The sequence below is a fragment of the Amphiprion ocellaris genome, chromosome 14 (genome assembly GCF_022539595.1).
Source record: "Amphiprion ocellaris isolate individual 3 ecotype Okinawa chromosome 14, ASM2253959v1, whole genome shotgun sequence".
Taxonomy (NCBI): Eukaryota; Metazoa; Chordata; class Actinopteri; family Pomacentridae; genus Amphiprion; species Amphiprion ocellaris.
In genome coordinates this window covers 28,057,643-28,077,547 of record NC_072779.1, presented here as the reverse complement: position 1 = coordinate 28,077,547, position 19,905 = coordinate 28,057,643, and the positions used below count along the sequence as shown (strand labels likewise).

General features: G+C 38.5%; 1 protein-coding gene across 3 annotated transcripts in view; it reads right to left on the bottom strand.

The window, feature by feature from the left end:
* hlcs (holocarboxylase synthetase (biotin-(proprionyl-CoA-carboxylase (ATP-hydrolysing)) ligase)) overlaps nt 1-19,623 on the bottom strand; it is a 75,382-nt gene extending 55,759 nt beyond the window's left edge. The window contains exons 1-5 of one of the 3 annotated variants that reach the window (XM_055017383.1): nt 19,506-19,623; nt 19,204-19,407; nt 10,741-10,881; nt 7,719-7,881; nt 5,797-6,833 (exon numbers count right to left, since the gene is read on the bottom strand). In XM_055017383.1, coding sequence (XP_054873358.1) covers nt 5,797-6,833; nt 7,719-7,881; nt 10,741-10,881; nt 19,204-19,407; nt 19,506-19,622 — 1,662 coding nt within the window. In that variant the 5' untranslated portion in view covers nt 19,623. Of the gene's footprint in view, nt 1-5,796; nt 6,834-7,718; nt 7,882-10,740; nt 10,882-19,203 lie in introns of all 3 variants that reach the window. The other 2 variants (XM_055017384.1, XM_055017385.1) reach the window with 2 other exon arrangements.
* Between the last annotated feature and the right edge of the window lie 282 nt (nt 19,624-19,905).

The following is a 19,905-nucleotide window of genomic DNA, read 5'->3' as shown; positions in this document are numbered from 1 at the left end:
ATCTGCATCCTGGCCAGTATGTTGCAGCTGTTTATGATAATTACTGGTACTTACAAATTTTCAAGAATAGTTTGCAAAGTTGGTTCAGTTATGTCTTTTCAGAAATTTTTTAAACAGTTGAGAAACCTTCTTTTCTGCATCCTGGCTAAGTTTATACTGACGACCCGTTGCTGTCGTCAAGTCCGTAATTTGAGTAAGGATATGGTCTGCTGGCACCCAACACTGGTTCTTCCTTTTGGGCCAAGAAAATGATCTGGCAGGGCCTTTTGGTTTCATGAAGTCTAGGAACACATCTGCCTGCTCAGTTGACACTTCCACAATATTTCCCAAGTACCAGTAATTATCATAAAATAAAAAAAAAATACGCGCGTGCGTGCGCGCGTGCGTGTGTTTTTAGGGCTGGGCATTAATAAACGCTGACAATTATTTTACCCAGGTTTTTTTTTTTTAATTATTATTAGTGGTCCCTCGTCTATCTTGGGGGTTATATCCCAGATCCCCCAGCGATAGACGAAAATCCACAAAGTTGCGACTTACTTTACTATTACTCCACCAAGGATCGTGGCAGAGTTATGTGACCATCAGCATATGTTTGTCTGTGAATCTGTCTGTCTGTGTGCAACATTACTCAAAAAGGGACTAATGGATTTGGATCAAATTTTCAGGGAAGGTCAAAAATGACACAAGGACCACCTCATTAGATTTTGGCAGTGATGCAGCTTATAGTTTGAATTTGATAAGGATTTCCCATTGCAGGATATAGCTGCCGGAATGGTGTCACTGTAACCACGACAACAAGTGAACGCTGTGTCAGTTGCCTGCTGACAATCACATGATTGCGAACCTACTACAAATCCACTGCTGCCAACTAATCTGAAATGATACAAGCAACAATTGCTTAAATTGTGGGGGTGTTTCCGAGTCCCACCATTTCTTGCCGCCCACTACGTATTTACGTCACGGTATCTGTAAATCACATCACGTACACATGCATAACACACGCCTGTGTGCAGCGCAAGGTCAGGGAAGGGACAGTCTTGGCAGAGTACTACGCTCTCTGAGTGCTTTTCTTGTTGATATATATTTTAAGTAGGGCTGGGACTTTAACGCATTAATTTCGATTAATTTATTTCAGAAAAAATAACGCGTTAAAAAAATAACGCATTTAATTGCACCTTTCTCAGTTTCCTAATTTCTGGCACATAGGTAACACTGATGCACATTCCAGGCCAGTAGGTAGTGGTAATGAACCTAAAGTCTGTTTGCCAGCTGAGAAAAATGCACAGGAGTGAGGTCAGGTCGTCAGTCCACTAGAAGTTTTAGTGAACAGTGAAGGAAGACGAGACCGTATTGAGCTTGTTGGGCAGAAAGTTTTCTTTCAAAAATCTTCCTTATGGCAGCTTGGATAAAAACGTGGTTGTGTGCAAATTGTGGAGTTTTCTGATCACCGCAGCATTTCAAGCCGACGATATCACCTCAATGCAAAACATGTTGCTGGTAGCACCAGAGCTAATGTTAGCTATGACTGTCCTGCTACCAGCTAACCGTGTAGCCATCCCATAATAGACCATTTTTCAAGACACTAAAAGTGCTTGAGTTTAAAAAAAAGTCTTAAAATGTTGAATATAATCACTAGAATTGCACTTTGAGTTTGCAGTAATCTGAGAATGTAGCAGACAGATGAAAAATGCAGATATATAAATGAAACATAAAAAAGAGCAATAACAAACAACAAAAATGTCTGTCTTTTATTAAATAAGTCCATAAACTCCAATATATATATATATATATATATATATATATATATATATATATATATATATATATATATATATATATATATATATATATATATTTAAAAATAAAAAATTATATTCCTAAAAACGAACCATTAAAATTGCAGCAGTTATCAGACCCAGAAACTATGAAAACATAATCTAAGAATTTTCACCTTTTTGAAGCTCCTTCAGCTACTTATGCTTATGTTATGTGACACAGTGGGAAAACCGAACTAAATCCAGGCTTTAAATCATCAAAATCACATTTTTCTAAATGTCCGCTTTTAAAATTTTATAAATTTTAAATCATAAACACGTGTATATCTATTCATTGATTCATCCGTCAACCAAAATTTATTTGAATGGAAAAACTTTACTTATTGCATCAACTATTGCTATTTGACAAAAATGCAATTATTGCGATTAATTAATTACAAAGCCTGTAATTAATTAGATAAATTTTTTAAATGGCATCCCACCAGTAATTTTAAGGCTTTATTAACCCTCCCAACACACCGCACATGACCGCAGAGCAACACTATGTGCAGCGATCAGACGTCAATGTGAAATGGACAAGGTGAGATGCTGCATGCTGCTACACAGTAGAAATAGAGGAGACTAATACAACAGTCGTTGAGCCAATCAGTGCCCAGCACCTGTATGCCACGTATTTTACGTCTAGGAAATATTCTTTTAATGTTTTAATTATTATTTTTTATATATTATTTATATTGTTTTCAATTTATTAGGCTAGAAAATGCTTATTTTACGGTAAAAATAATTTTAAAAATGCAGCGATTGCAGAGCCAGTTGCTATGACTGAGCTGTTGTGCTGCAATGCACCATGGGAGTTTGGGGTGTTGGGGGTTTAAATGTCATTATTGTGGGTTATGTTAGTGCTACAGTGTTACTAGTGTTTGTGCTTTATTGTGTTTTTGTGGTTTAGTCAGCCTAGTTAGTTTGGTTAAGTGGTATATTGTCACGACCGTGAGTGTGAAGTGAAGTGTATTTGATGACTTCCTGCCACATTTTCAATATCACCGACGACTCTGTGTCAAAATAAAAGCACCTGGCAGTTGCAGAGTGCTTAAAAGGCAGATATCTGTTCTTCAGTGTCATTTTTCAATACAGCTCATCACAACAATAACTATAGAAAATGTCTATAACACAAAATTCCGCAATATAGCGAAAAATCCGCAATACCGAATGCAATTTAAAAATCGGTGATACAGTGAGACCACGAAAAGTGAACCGTGATATGGCAAGGGACCACTGTATTATTCTGAAAGTCCGTTGCTCACTGGCTCTGAATACACATACAGACTGACCATGGGTCACAGGAAGGCTGAGATGTTGATCAGTACTTGGGATGGGCGTCTTCACATCTCACCCACACTAGCAGCAGAGGGAGGCCTCAGCAGACTGCACTGGATGCAATATGTGGAAGAAATGGAGATAAACTAAAACAAGACAAGCTAACAAATGCCGCAGCGAAGTAGATAGCTACAGACTGCATTCCAATTAGTATTGTGGAAGATGTTGGTCTGAGGAACGTTCTTAGGATCGCAACGAAGGACAGCATGTATGAGCCTCAACCTGCATCACTAGTGGGCCACCCATACACAGGGGCAATAGTCCCCAATGCATAGACTGTTTAGGCTGCTCACTAAAAAAACTAATATGTTTCTGCTGGTACCTGTTCAGAAAAAAAACTAAGAATACAGATGTATAAATGTTGAATAAACTTGCTGTTGCTGGGGAGGTTCCTGTCATAATGTTATGATCGTAGCTCTGGACTCTGAGGGTAACTTGCTTTTCTGGAACAAATCAGATAAAACATTAATGCCCTTGCAGTGGCAAATAGCTTTGGTTTTATTTGATTTGATTACATTAATGTTTAAGTTGAAATTTACAAGAAATAGGTTACCTGCTATTTGTAAAGGGTAGACTGCTGTTTAAAAAGCACTTTATTTGTTTGCAAACTAAATGTTACTGTATTTTTGTTCATATAACATTACCTTAAAAATAAAAGTGCGGAATACCCTATTTTTAAAGTCATGATTTAATTTTATGTATAACAATTAATCGCAGAGCATCATTCAATTAATGATGATTAAAAACTTTAATCATTGCCCAGCACTAAAATCCATCTATCCATAATCTATATATCGCTCAATCCTCATTAGGATCGCGGAGGGGCTGGAGCCTATCCCAGCTGTTATATATATATATATATATATATATATATATATATATATATATATATATATATGTAATTAATTAATCGCAACAATTGCAGTTTTGTCAAAAAGCAATATTTGACACAATAAGTGAAGTTTTTCAATTCAAATAAAATTGTGGGTGACAGTTGAATCAATGAATAGACATATACGTGTTTATAACTAAAAATTTATTTTAAAAAAGGAAAATGGGACATATAGAAAAAAGTGATTTTGATGACTTAAAGCCTGAATTTAGTCGTTTTTTTCCACTGTATGGCACATAACATCAGCATAAGTAGTTCAAGGAGCTTCAGAAAGTTGAAAATCCAGAGATTCATTCTGTTTCCATCTTTTCTGGGTCTGATAAATGGTGTAATTTTGATGGTTCTTTTTATAGGAATATCAATTTTTATTTATGTAATTTTTTTTATAAACAAAAAGCTTATAGTTAAGTTATTAAAAGAGATGTTTTTGTTGTTTAGGTTATTTCTCCTCCAAGGAGGCAGAGCCTCGACGGAGTAAAACCTCAAACCACAAAAATGTTTCATTTCTATTTATCTGCATTTTCCATCTGTCTGCTACATTCACAGATTACTGCAAATCTAAGTGCAATTATAGTGATTTTATTCAACATTTTAAGCCTTTCTTTAAACTGAAGCACTGTCCAGAAAAGTGGTCTATTATGGGATGGCCACACCGTTAGCCGTCAGCATGACTCGTAGCTAACGTTAGCTCTGGTGCTAACAGCAACATGTTTTACATTGAGGAGATACCGTCGGCTTGAAGTGCTGCAGTGATCAGAAAACTCTTTATTGTACAATTTGTACACAACCAGGCTTTTATCCAAGCTGTCATTGGGAAGATTTTTAAAAGGAACATTTCTGCCCAACAAGCTCAATCTCGTCTTCCTTCACCGTTTACCAGTGCCTGACTTAACTCAGTGCTTCCTGTGCTTCTTCTTCATGGCTACAAACAGACATTAGGTTCATTACCGCCACCTACTGGGCTGGAGTGTTCATCAGAGTTACCGGTGTGCCAGAAATGAGGGAACCGAGGAAGGTGCAATTAATTGCGTTATTATTTTAACACGTTATTTTTCGCGGCAATTAATTAATCGAAATTTACACACACACATATATATATATGTGTGTGTGTGTGTGTGTGTATATCTGTATGTATATATATATATATATACGTGTGTGTGTGTGTGTATATATATGTAGATATATACGTATATACATATGCACGCACACACACACAAACACACATATATATTAGGGCTGTCAAAATTAGCGCGTTAACGCGGATTAATCTGGCATCATAATTAATCTGATTAAAAATTTGAACACATTTAACGCATCTGCAGCGCAGAATGACTCAAAATCCCTGATTGCAACACATTTCGGGTATTTTAAATTTGATGGGTCGCTTCTATTTCACCGGCGCGCGTTCACTTGTTGTCATGGTTACGACGACGCTGTGCCAGCCGCTGTATCTCGCAATGGAAAATCCTGAATTTCTTGAATAGTCATTTACTCAAACTGAAAATTAAATATTTGAACATTTTGAGACATTTTTATTTCTTTTTTTTAGTTGTAAGCCCTAACTAGCAAAATTAAAATAGAAAAATGCTTGGAACTTTTTACTTTACATGTAGTGAGTCCGGAATTTCTTAAAATTTTCTATTTAAGTAACAGACGGAACATATTAAACTTTCACAACAGTCTAAGTTTTTGATATGTACCTGTATTTAGTGCTATAAACGACTATAATCCATACATTGAATAATGTCATACCTGACAAAGGACAGCTTCCCCGTCATCCCCACTGTGGGTTACCCTGACAATAACCATATCCCGTTGATGAGGGATGTCTCCTTTCAGCTCGCCCCAGAGCTCCACTTCGCCACCTCCCTGAGTATCCCTGATGTAGACCTTTCCACTCGCCAACATGCTCAGTTCCAGCTCTGTGCTGTCTTCTCTGGTGAAGCTCATTCTGCTGATCTGCATGTGTTGCCTCTCCCTAACTTCCAGACAGAGGCCTGCAGGGCACAGGGTGGAAGCTAGTCCTAGGACCTTGCCACCCTGGCTCAGGTAGGTGAGAAAGCGAGTCTGAAGCTGGGGGCTCAGGTTTTCTTCTTCTGCCAGTACCAGGAGCCTAGTGTTTTCCAGCCAAGGATCACTCAATGCCTGTTGAGGCTGGAGGGGATATATTATGTTGTTTTCCATGTTTATACACTCTGATAAAAGCTGGCGAACTACCTGAAAACGCTCCTGACAGCCACCTGTGTATACTAGAATATTTGGCGGTTTGCTGTTGCAGTCAATTCCGCTTTGACCAAAAGACACTTTAGCATCTTGCTCAAGTTCATCCAGACACTCATCCTCACTATCCAGCCCTACTGATTTATCATCAGGGAGGTCTGGAATGTTCTCAGCTGAGGCATATTTGACAGACAGAATGGTACTGTTCTCCAGTTCCAAACATTCATGGCAGCTGGACAGATGAAGGTGGTGTCCATGGCTCTCCATGTGGTGATGATTCTCCAAGGAATGTTCCTCCAAGTCACCAATAGCTCCTAGATCCTTGGTGCAAAGAAGCGGCTCTGATCCTCGTCGCTCCTCTAAGCTCTTCTTTACTTCTGGGATGAGGAGAAGGCTGCCTTTACGCCACTGCATGTGCTGGTAGTCAGCTGGCAGATGATGCAGGAATGGCTCAGGAACAACCTTTTCATTCTGGCCGCTGCCCAGAAATAGTGACGTCAGAGTCTTTGGGCTCTGGGGACGCTGCTTCTCCAGCAGCTCACTGAGAGTGGAATCATGAAGTAGGACAGCTGTGTGAATGTCACAAAAACACAAAAATATCAGTATAATCTGGTGGCTTATATTTTAAAATATATGCAATCAAACTTTTTTCTGTTAGCAAGGATTTAAAACTATTTCTAACAGTAAATTACACATGAAAATGGCTCAAGCTAAACCATGTAATGCTTTTTGCCAGCTGTGCGCCCTGGCTTTACAGAGTTTATATGTGAATATGCCGAAACACTTGTCTGTTTATATATCTATCACATGTAGAGTATTAACACCATTTAGTGTTATGATAAATGTCAACCAAATCTTCAGTCTCCTTTTACATCTGGTTTGGTTTCCACCAACCTGAGAAAACTATCTGGTCTCTCCTGCTAAAAGCTTTGCTTTGTTCACCATCTAATTTCTAGCTTTGTCTATTGTTCAGTGCTCTGCACGATGCATGGCATTTTGTTCATAAGTTATTTCACCAAAATCAGTTTATTGCTGTTGCTAGTAAAAATAAAGCTGAATCCTGGAAAACTCAGTAAAAGAGGCCAATAAGTACCTTAGAGCTGAGAGGAACTGCAATGTTTGTGAAAATCATTTGTTTTTCCTTGGAAATTTAGAAGTTTGTTTGCAAAAATAGACATCCTAAAAGGCGAGTGCACAAATTACAGCTACGAGTTGCAAATAAAAATCTTGCAAAACCAAACTTTCAATACTATCACTGGTCAGTAGAGCAATTATGACAATGGCTGTTGTGCTGTATGGTGCATGCACATGGTGTAAGGAGCATATAGGGACCTATGTAAATTTAATGTTGTTCTGTCTGCAAATTCATTAACATATACATTTCATTATTATTTTAAAATATGGAAGAAGAGTATTAAAAGAGAACATGTGAAATGGAATTGAAGGTAACATACGGACTATCTTTGAAGGGATGAGTCCATTGTCCAACTGAAGGCGATCTTCAATAAAAGCTACACCAAGCCGACTAAAGTTATCTACAGTGGCCTGAGCCACTGCCCTGAATGGCTGGCCAGGGCAACTGGCCAGAGGTAAGCAGTAGTCAGACCACTTCAGGACCTGTGCACAACACAACACAACACACACCACTGGTTAGCTGACAGTCTGTACTGATACACAGGACAGGAAAAGTCCAGGTTTCCTGTCTATCACACAAACATAGCTGGACCCCTGGAGAGGTTTGTACAGAAATACTACAGGTAAAATAAGGACGTGAACTGCTTTCTTAACCATGAGAACAGAATACAATAGTCACCATTTTTTATTGTAAACACACTACAACCATCCAATATTAGTGTCAATTATTGAAACAACAATAATCAACAAAAGAGTTGTACTTTAAGTAACAAAATAAATAAGAGCAGCAAATCAAATACCAACATCAAAAATAGGTTGAAATAATATCTCTGAAATAAAGTCTCAACAAAAAATGAATGTGACAAGCTTCATTAAAATGAGAATGTATTACAACACTGTTGAAATAAATGTATGTAGGTGTGCTGTGATAATGCAGCAAAGCACACAGTACGTAACTAAAGTTGACAGTGACAGTGTCAGACAACACTTTGCATTGCCCTGCATGCATTGCAAGTTTTAAACTGACTTTTGAAAACTTATGACAAATGTGAAATCATGACACAGTAAAATGTTATCTATGGATTATTAATCATAAGTAATGTGTAAAATCTGTATTACCAGTCCTAAGTTTGGGAACAGCTGCTCATTCTATAGCTTTGTATTTTTCCTATTTTCAACAAAGATGAACAATACTGAAGACATCAATATTTAAATATAACAGGGTTTATATGAACAACAAAAAACAATTGGTAATTTTTTAAAATTTCAGAACTTTTCACTTTGATAACAGCTTTGCTCACTGATTGCCATTCTGTCAGCTTCATGAGGACAGCATCTTTAACCTTGTGAGACCCAAGCTTTTGTTTGGTGGGCATTTTTCATTTTACCTAGCTATTTGTTATTAGTAGGGCCTCATAAGTGCATAAACTAAGAACTACCTTTGAACAGAACTTCTTGTTTTTATAAAAAGTGTATTGATCTTTTGCCACCACTAGAGGACATTGAAAAGTGTCTACTAATGAGGACAACAGGTCTCAGTTAAGCACAATCAAGTATAAGGGGTAGCAAACCCAAAATGTAATGTTTTCATATGAGGCAGGGTCACAGCAGGGTAATATAGTTCAAGTGAAGGACCGCTCGACCACTCTCCATGGTCATACAGCCCTTATAGGGCCTGGAGATGAGTTTTGGCTCATCGTCCAGTTGAAAAACAAACAATGGGTCACGAGTTGATGTGAGTCTCTGACCAAAGTGAGCTGTGCACTCCTGAGCATAAACAGTTTAAGGTAATTGTCCACCATCTGTACAAGACCACTTTCTACAAGTCTGGGGAGATACGCCGGAACTGAACGAAGTTCATTGCTGATCTTAGCGCAGGACAACTTAAGGAACATTGAGTAAGTCAGAAATAATAACCTCTGTACAAAGATTGAGAATAAATCTTGGTAGTGTAGCATTATAGCAGTTAATCACAGAAATCACAAAAACACAAATATGTTGCAAAAGCACACAACAAGCTAAATGAATGTACTAAGTAGTCTACTCTGTTGACAGCCTCAGTGTTACATTTGCAGCTCAGTCTGTTGAACTAAACACCCAGATGTCTGCTCTGACCTACATGTATAAGTACGGAAAATGAAAGATACAGTGCAGGCCAGCAGCGACCTAAACAGAGCAATCTACTCACAGGTCACACAACAGATCACAGGTTTAAAAAGATAGACAATTTTACTAACTAAAATACTGTACAACGGTGCAAGCATGACTCACAACAGGTAGAGACAGGTTCCACTAAGTGCAAACCAGATGGTATTGTGCGTTGGGGCAGAAAGCTGTAGCAGCTATGCTGAGTAAGTGTTGCTTTGAATTCTAACTAAATGGCCAACAGTGTCACTCCCCTGACACACCTGATATTATCACATTACATATTATCTTCCCAACTATTGATGTTGAGATGTGTCTGCTACTCCAACTATGGGAAGCAAGGACATGGGATATAATCTGACAATCTGTTAACTGTTCATTCCTGAGGTTGCTAATGCAAATGAACCTATAGTAGAGAAATCTCTTGGATTTCTTCTGGGGCAGCCCTCATGAAAACCAATTATATCACATCATTTGATACTTGTTGCAAATTAATTTGAAGAACTACAAAAGTTATGCTTTTTTCTGGTCTAACTGATGTGAATGTTTCAAGAAATGATGGATTGGTTTTTTTTTACTTCATTGAAAGCTGTTGCCATATTATGAATTATTGCAGCAGATGAACCGGGTTGTTTGGTGTGCACTACCTCGCCATAACACAAGTGATGATCTTGAACATTATAAGAAGACAAGAAGTTCCAACAGTTAGCTTTTGACAAGCCTTACTTGTTAATTAAAACTATTCTAGGGGTCAACCTCATGGGGCTGTTTAATATGCTGCCATTAGTGTGCAAAACAGTCATCAAGGCAAACAGTCGCTATTTGAGGAATATAATGTGCAAAACATTTCATATTTGAGATATCTTCAGTTTTATCTTACAATGCACTGCAAAAAACAAGAAAAAATCACAACAAAAAAACCTTCAATAAATAGGTGCGTCCAAACTTACTTCAAACCTACCAGATGTTGGTAGGTCGTTCTTGATTTATATCTATGACGCTTGCATTTAGAAAACTGATTAATAAAAAATTGACAATCTAAAAAAATAGACAAATGTAACCTAAAAAATGAGTTTAGGGAATAACAAATTTGTGTGCTAGAGAAATCAGACAGAAGAGGTCAGTTAACACCCAGTTTTGTCATGTTAAAATGACTGTTCTATAACTATGACATGAAAAGAAATGTGTGGTGCCTACTTTCTTATTCGATGTGTGAGTAGAAGGGTAGCCCGCTCTGTTTCCTGTAGCTTCTATGATGAATGAAATATCCTCTATTTGTGGACCACAAGCCAGAGAGGACCCCAAAAGAGCAGTCCATTTGCTAAGGTCATCACATGCCTGGGAACAGCACAGACAGCAGACAAGAATTACTCCAAACACTACAAGGCTGTTAGACACCAGTTAGTAGTGGATGAAAGTAGTGACGAAACACTTGAGGTAAAAAATATCAAGTAATGCAAAAATTGTGCAGAAGCAGACTCAGAGTACACACTGACACAGAGATTTAGTGTTAGTGCATGGTGCCAACTGACCTACCAGGGCACCCCTTGATGGAGAAATTTTCGAGGGCTGAATGGATGAAAAGGAATTAGTCTGTGTAAATTATAGATCAGGTACAAGAATGGATTTGGTGAAAGGTACAGAATCAGCATTGTTGTAACATTGTTATCACAGGCAAATTAGTGCAAAGGAAGTAGCCAAGTATGGTGGTCAATATCCAACTTCCATAAATAGAAGAAATTAAAGAAATTATGTGGATGTGGCAAATGCTCCTCTAGCAAATGCTATAGTAGCATTTCCTACAACTCTTCTGTGAAAAATGACAGAATTTGTCATAGTCAATTTACATAAACAAACAATTTCTTTTAGTTAAGTCTGATACACTGATTAGAATAAGCCACAAATGCTACAAAATAAAAGTCTAAGGAGCTCAGCACTGATCTGAGAAAGCAATTCAGTGAACTGAACAAACCAGGGCAGTCACTTGGAGGCATTCACAGCAGCTACACATCCCAAAGTCAGTAAAAAAGTATAAAGCATAGCTGTGTCACTGCCACAGTCAGGAAGAACACTTGAGCCTGCTGCTGAGAGACAGATGGTCGGGATAGTCAAGTCAACCAAGAATCACCAAAATTAAGGTTTGCAATGAATTAGAGGCTGCCCGAACACAGGTGTCAGAGTCCACTTTCATTTAAATTTTATTTATATAGCACCAATTACAATTCAAATTGTCTCAAGACGCTTTACAAAGCCCACATACCAACCCCAAGAGCAAGCACCTTTGAATGTAAAGCACATTCAAAGGTGCTTCTCATCATCATGCGCTGAGAGGCAGAAGGTAGAAGGTAGGCCTTGTTCCAGAAGTGGCACCTTAAAGTTCCACTGAAATTTGCTGATCGCATAGAAAAAGGAATGGCCTTCTGAAGGAAAGTTCTATGGTCAGATCAAAGAAAAAATGAGCTATTTGGTCAAAATTATCAGAAATATGTTTGGAGGAGAGGTGAGACTGTTAATCCCAAGAACACCAGTATTGTGCTCTGAGACTGTTTTGCTGCCAGTGGAGCTGGTGCTTGACACAAAGTAAGTCGAATAATAAAGGAGGAGGATTACCTCCATGTTCTTGAGGAAAACATAAAATCATCAGCCACAAGGTTTGGTCCTGAAGGCAGTTGGGTGTTTCAACAAGACAATGACCCCAAATAAACATCAAAATGGTTAACAAATATTTAAATCAGGCTAGAATGAAAGTTTTAGACTGGCCTTCCAATGTCCTTACTTAAACCCCATCTATAACCTGTGGACTGTGATGAAGAAGAGAAGTGGTCAATGATATAACCACAAGCTTATCAGAAGCTTGTGGACGGCAACCAAAAGTGCCTAATTGAGATAACAATGGCCAATGGACTGCAAAGTAAATATTAGCATTATTGTATGTATATTTTTAAAACCAGCAGATTGTTGTATTTTCAGAAGACCTATAATAAGTCTTTAAAAGAACCAAAGTACATGATTGTTTGTTGTTGTTGTTGCTCCTTAGAAGTTCCCATGATAGTTTGTGGCCGAGTCTGATGACTGTGTCAAATTACCAGTTCTTAGAGCACTTTAATGTTTTTGTTATAATTTGAACTGAACAGTAGTTTGCTGTTCTAAACTATATTTATTTATTTAGGTTTTTTTTTATACTGTAACTGTTTACATAGTTGTATTTCAGAATAAATAGTGCAAATGGTGCACGTTGTTAAACTTGAATACAAAAAATCCAAGATGGAACAACTGATGAACATACAGTAATATGTGCACTCTGCAGGAAGGAGTTTTCTTTTCACTGAAGCACGTGTGAAATAAACATGTTAAGTGTATATAGATTTCCTTTTTTCTTGACTGCTCATGCAAAATGAAACATGATTAATATAGATTAAAAATGAATATGTAATCGTGGTTAAATTAATCCACAGTAACCCTGTGATTAATCTGATCAAACATTTTAATCGTTTGACAACACACACACACACACACACACACACACACACACAATTCACATTTCTCACGTGCTGTTTAGCATCTTCCATGTGGAGTTTCTCGGTTCTGCCACTACCGGGTCAACTGCCCATTTGCACATGTGGGCCGGCATGCGTAACGGTAAGTCTACTTGGACAAACTGCCCGAAATGCATTGTCAGAGACATTTCAGGGATTTTGAGTCATTTTGCCCTGCAGATGGGTTAATTGCGTCTAAATTTTTAATCAGATTAATCACGATGAAGGATTAATCCGCATTAATGCGCTCATTTTGACAGCCCAAACAAAAAAGATTAAATTACAAGCAAATTATGACAAACAAGTGCATGCTGTGGAGTCGGCCTCAAGAACTCACAGTTTGGATTTAAAAACACCAAAGGAGATTAATTCGGTTAGTTTCCACTCCTTCTGCAACATATTCCATGCAAAAGGTGCAGAGTAAAGAAAAGCCTTTTTTCCCAATTCAGTACGGGCATATGGCACAGAAAGCAACAAATGATCTTGTGAACGGAGAGAGTAAAGATCAGAACTTTTCTGTGCAGTTAAGGAGCAAATGTAGGTGGGCAGTAGTACAAGTATTGCCTTGTATATGAAAGTATACCAATGACAGATCCTTCTGGTGGATAAAGCAGGCCATCCCACCCGAAAGTATAACTTGCAGTGGTGCGTCGACACTTTACAATTCGTCAACCATCCAAAGACATTGAGCAGAAGCATTCACATACAAAAGATGACATCAACAAAACAGATCATTCAATTGCTGTGCATATATTTTTGCTTTTAACAGAAACTCTTAGAATTACCCAGACCTGGCAGGTGGAAATATATATATGTATATCTAGCTACCAAAAGGAGTTCCACAGATTAATGTCATCATTTATGTGATTGATGATTAAAACTAACCTTCATCTAAGATAAACAGTCAAACCACTCTTTCGGTCACTTTCTATAACTGTAACCTCTTCTTACCTGTACTACCTCCCAAAACCACAACAATTTTGTTCTACCCCCGAAGAGCTTGATTGTACTCCCTTGTAGATGCACACACTGACAGCTGCAGACACCACAAATGCATAATCATTGCTATTACGCTACGTTGTCGTCCACATGAAGAAAACTGGTACATATACGATTGGTATCTATGTATTTAATGCACACACTACTGCCTTTGTAGTGCTCTTGTCATGTGGGACTGTCCACACAGACACCAAGTTTGTTATAATTGAGAAACCCCGAAGTGGCAGAAATGACACATTCTGCTATTAAAGGACCATAAGCACAATCATATCACTTAGATATCACTGTGTTACAGCCATGCCAAAAGAAAGAAAGACAACAGATAATGAGCTTTGGATGGACAAACTGAAAGACAGAATAATAGATAATACTAACATAATAATAGAATAATGATAGTTAATAGAATAGTGACAGTAGATATGATGTTGAACCCCAGAATACCACTCTCTGTTGCCCCACATGGATGATAAGAGGAGGGATTGGTTGAACTACATCATGTAGACAGGAAGAAAGGAAAATATATATAAGTTAGGAGATACATAAAGTCATCTTTCTGATCATCATAAAATATATACAACAATGATCCGGACACCATAGACACTTCGCTGTTGCTATTCTTCAACTTTTCTTGTCCATTTGGAGAATTTTGTTTCATACATGTACAGTAGATCATGTCTACATGTTGTGCGCATACACCTTATAGCATAGTCCATGCAATCACAAATTTTGGGCTGCATGTGGACTCTACCTGTTTTTTTTTTTTTTTTTGTTATTTTTTTGGCCTTTTATCGGCTTTTTTTTTTATTGGATAGGTGCAGTGAGAGAGAGACAGGAAATGGGAGAAGAGTCAGGGGAAGACATGCAGCAAAGGGCCGCGAGCGGGAATCGAACCCGGGCCAGCTGCGTCGGGGACCAGCCCCTGTACATGGGTCACCCGCTCAACGCGTTGAGCTATACGAGCGCCCGACTCTACCTGTTTTAAGGGAGATGACAAATTTTTTTATCACGCTGGGGGATCTTTGGTGGGATTAAAGAAAACTGTTAGAGCACAGATGCCATCAAGCTTCACTGAGGTGGAAGACTGCATGAGAAAAAGACAAAGATCCACGAGAGACACATCAAAAACTTGTCACTACTAACTACAATCACTTATTTCAAGTTATCAAGGGAAATAGTCCACTAAGTCCTGAGGACGGGGGTTGAATAATAGTCTGGAGAACTTTTTTCATTGAAATTCAAAATTGCGTTACTCTAAGTTATCAAAATTACTTGTGTCAATAAATATTAATTGTCAGGCTACTGACACACAAGAGTGTAGGGAAATTTCTCAGATTTAGATTTCTATATTTATTTTATTTATTTACTTCTTGTGGCTGAGTACCATAACTCCATTCACCAAGTCCAATTCCTTGTGTGTGCGAGCTGACTTGGCAATAAAAGCTTTCTAATTCTAAAATAAACTGGCAGACAGTTTTGCAAAAAATGCAAGGGAAAAAAAACAGAAGTATAGTGCCATGAAAAAGTATTTGCCGCCTGTAGAAATCTTCTAGTTTCGCATATTTGTCATCTGCATATGTTTCAGATCATCAAACTAATTTTAATGTATGACAAAGATAACCCAAGAAAACACAAAATGCAGTTTTTAGATGATTATTTTGTTTTTGAATGAAAAATGCTATCAAACTCATCTTGTCCTATGTATAAAAGTAATTACTCACTTAACTACCAATCTACCAAATTCATTTGGCAATTGGGTGAAATTATACCAGCCACACCCACATATGATTACCCAAGGCTTGTTTGAACCTAAACAACACTAAATAGAACCTGTCTGGCATTGTGAAGTAGCTAAAGGCAGCACATGATGCCGCATTCTAAACAGATTCCAGAACTGACGCGAAAAAAGTCACTGACATATACCAGTCTGGAAAGGGTTACAAAGTCATTGCTGAGGCTCTGGGGCTCCATGGAACCACAGTGACAGTCATTATCCACAAATGGAGAAACATGGATAAGTGATGAACCTTCCCAGAAGTGCCTGGCCTACCAACATTTCTCCAAGAGCGCATTGATAACTAATCCAGGAGTCATAAAAGAACCCAGTTGAACATCAAAATATTTGCGGGCCTCACTGGCCTCAGTTGAAGTCCATTTAAATGATTCCACAATAAGGAAGACACTGGGAGAAAATGGTATAGATGGGAGAGAAGCAAGGCACAAACCATTTCTGAACAAAAAGAACATAAACACGTGTCCGGCCTTGGCAAAAAAATATCTGGATAAGCCCCAAGACTTTTGGGATAATATCCTGTGGACTGATGAGTCAAAAGGGGAACTTTTTGGAAGACATGGGTCTGTTACATTTGGTCGAAAGCTAATACTGAATTTCACAAGAAGAACATCATACGAGTGAAACATGGTGGTGGTAGTGTGATGGTTTGGGGCTGCTTTGCTTCCACAGGACCTATACGATTTGTCATAACTGATGGAGTCATGAATTCTGTTTTCTATCAGAAAATCATCCTGGAGAACACCCACCATCAATTTATGACCTGCTCAAGCACAAATTGTTTATGCAGCACGACAAAGACCCAAAGCACACAAGCGAGTTTACCTCTGAATGCCTCAAAAAGAACAAAATTAACATTTTGGAGTGGCCAAGTCAAAGTCTGGCCTTGAATCCAATTGAGATGCTGTGGCAAGACCTTAAAAGGGCCATGCATGTTCAAAAACAGCATAATGTGGCCGAATTAAAAAATCCTGCAGAGAAAAATGGGCCAACATCCCTCCATGGTGATGTAAAAGACTGATCACAAGCTATCAAACATTTAACTGCAGTTGTTGCTGGTGGCCCAACCAGTTATCAGATTCACAATTAAGTTTTCACAGGGATGATATAGGTTTTCAATAAATCTTGAATAAATCATCATTATAAAAAAACGCATTTTTGTGTGAGGTGGGTTCTCTTTGTCTAATTTTCAATAAATATAGACATTAGTTTGATGAACTGGAGCATTTAAGTGTGAGAAATATGCAAAAATAGAGGATTTCAGTAGGGATGCAAATACTTTTTCACAACACTTAAAATATGACAGTAAAATATGCTAAGGCTTAACGCAAAAGAAATGATGCAAGAGGAACTGGGAAAATAAAGGTAGGCATTGCAGTATGCAAAATATGGTAGGAGAAATGAGAAAAAGTAGTAAAATTAAAAAAGAAAAAGATTTAATTTCAAAGGTCAGATGTGGGAATGCAGTTCTTAACAGTACACTTAAGTAGGTCCCAACCGTTTCATCGGCCGGTTGATTAAATCGGCCAACTATAGCCCTTTTCAAAATAATCATCATCGGCCAGAAGTTTGCCAACTAAACGCCAATATATTCTTAATTTCTCATAAAACAGTAAATGTTACGAGTCACGCAAAATGATGTCCTTGCGCCATTTGCCCAATACATGTAGCTCTGACAGCGGTGAGGACTTAGGATTCTAAGTCCTCACCGCTGTTTTCTCAGTACCGTACAGGAGTAAGCTGCAGCCAGACATTACAGGGGTGGGCTGCACAGCGCTTGCCGACAGGTATGTTTATAACAACATTGTGAAATAAACAATGACTCAACATGTCTCCCGTTTCAGTTTAAATCTCTTTGCCACATGTCACGATGTGTGGCGCATGCTTCGTTGTGTCAGTCATGTGTTTCATTTACGTTGCATTGCTGAAGTTGTGCGAACCTAGCTTAAGGTACTCCCTGTCTGTTTATGTTAGCAATAACATTTCTGTAGTTATGCCAACCTAGCGTAGCGCTAGTTAACAGCTTAAAAGCCAGTAAGGAGCTGCAGAAAAAACGTAAGTGCACAAAATATTTGACAGTAGGCTACAGAACAACCGTTCATCACTCCGTCAGCTGCGTGTTGAGGCGCATTTAAGGAGGAGTGATGTGAACAGAGGGGAGGGGGTTTATTCAGTGCACGCATGAAAAGTTAAAATGATTAACATTAATGTCTGTCTTCAGCAACTATCACGATGTCATGTCACTCTTAGTTTCACTTTGTCAGAAAATAGTATAACGTGACACGGGCTGTAACAGCAACTCACTGTGTGTGTCATTCTGGGGTAACATTAGCGTTGGACTATTTGTGACCATTATGTATTTTATATAATTGATTTAACGTTAAAGGACATCACAGGGCTCCATAAATAATGTTTTACCAGTAACTTCACTCATTATGTTGCTTATATACAGCATATACATATAATTTACCTCTACTTTTCAGCAACAAGAAGTACAAGACAAGGTGTATTTCATAACTCATTTATAGATTGGCTCTTTTATTAAGGTTATACAATTTCCCAGAGGTTTAATGCTTTGTTGTTTGTACTTGAAAATTCCTCTCTGTTGTAAAGTTAAACAAATACTCAAGTACATGTATTGTAAAACATTATATATATTTTTTTTTTAATTAGCCGATTAATTAGTTATCTGAATCATTTTCTGCCAAATGTCGGAATCGGCCTCAAATCCATGTTGGCCGGGCCCTACAATTAAGTTAACTGGCAAGCAGAACCAGGAAGTAGTAGAACATCTAAGTAATATTGTCCTGAACCAAGAGGAAAGATGGATACTCAAAGCAGACTGGGACAAAACTGTAAAAAATTGTAGAATGGCAACAACTGAACAGAGTGCATATGGGGATTGAGGCTATATTTACGTTTTTAGGTAGACTGAAAAGAAGAAAAAAGTATTTTATCAGATGCATTCAATTTAGAGGGAGTTGGTATTACACCAAGAAGTCGTTCGCCGACCACAATACAACATTTGGAGAAAACAGAATAATTCCAGTATTCCGTTTTTTGTTTTGTTTAGCTTTTATGTACTGTACAAATTTCCCGTTTGTATTGCTCGTCTTTCTAACGAGCCAAATATGAATGTTATCATATAAGGCCATATATATATACTCCGTGACTGTAAACATCTTTAAAACGTTTGAACAATATTGCTGAGTAGTTCGGCTGACTGAGACGAGTAAACAAACAGGTGACTGCCCCAGGCCGGACTCTGCCACCCTGTCCCTGTAAGAACAGAGGTATCACGTTATTTAAACGGAAGCATTTGACCCGGTACCCCACCTGAGGCTCTGTGACATAGACTGCCTTGTTTCCCAGCTGGAGAAAGATGTTGTCCTCGAGTGGATGTAAGCTATGCTGCCGACGTCCGGCTGAGTGGTGTCCGGCCGGCGGTTCCGGTTCTGAGGCCGAGCAGGAGCAGATGCTGAAGCTGAAGCTGCGGCTGTTGAGCCTGGACAGACCGCTGCGGATGAGCACCGAGTAGCACTTGTGAAAGCGCACCCACAAGTACACGTAGCACAAAGTTATTAGCATCTTATCACAACACACGCAAAAAGAAGCATCCTTGTTGTTTTTCTGCTTACGTAAATTAACTTTTGAGTTCGCATCTGAAACTGTATCATTGTGCACCTCTGCGTCCTGTCGTCCTTCGTCTTCCTGTTTGGGTTCACTGGTGGTTGGCAAACGGCAGATCGGTGCATCACCGCCGCCACCTGGGATGGAGTGTGAACCACAATGTCTCGAAGCCTCATATGACATAGCGTTGCAATGAATAGCTGTCTGAGTGAATAGTTTAGTTTTGCATAATAAAGGAGATTTGCAAATGACTTGATATATTGTCACATTACATACTGCAGCAGATGCTGCACTCAGATTGGCGTGTGAACAAAAATTACTTGAAAAGAGTGAATTAGTCCCCAACCTGTTTGGCTTGGAGACCCCCCTATAAGCTGCACCCCCCCCCCCCCCCCATCACCCTATAAG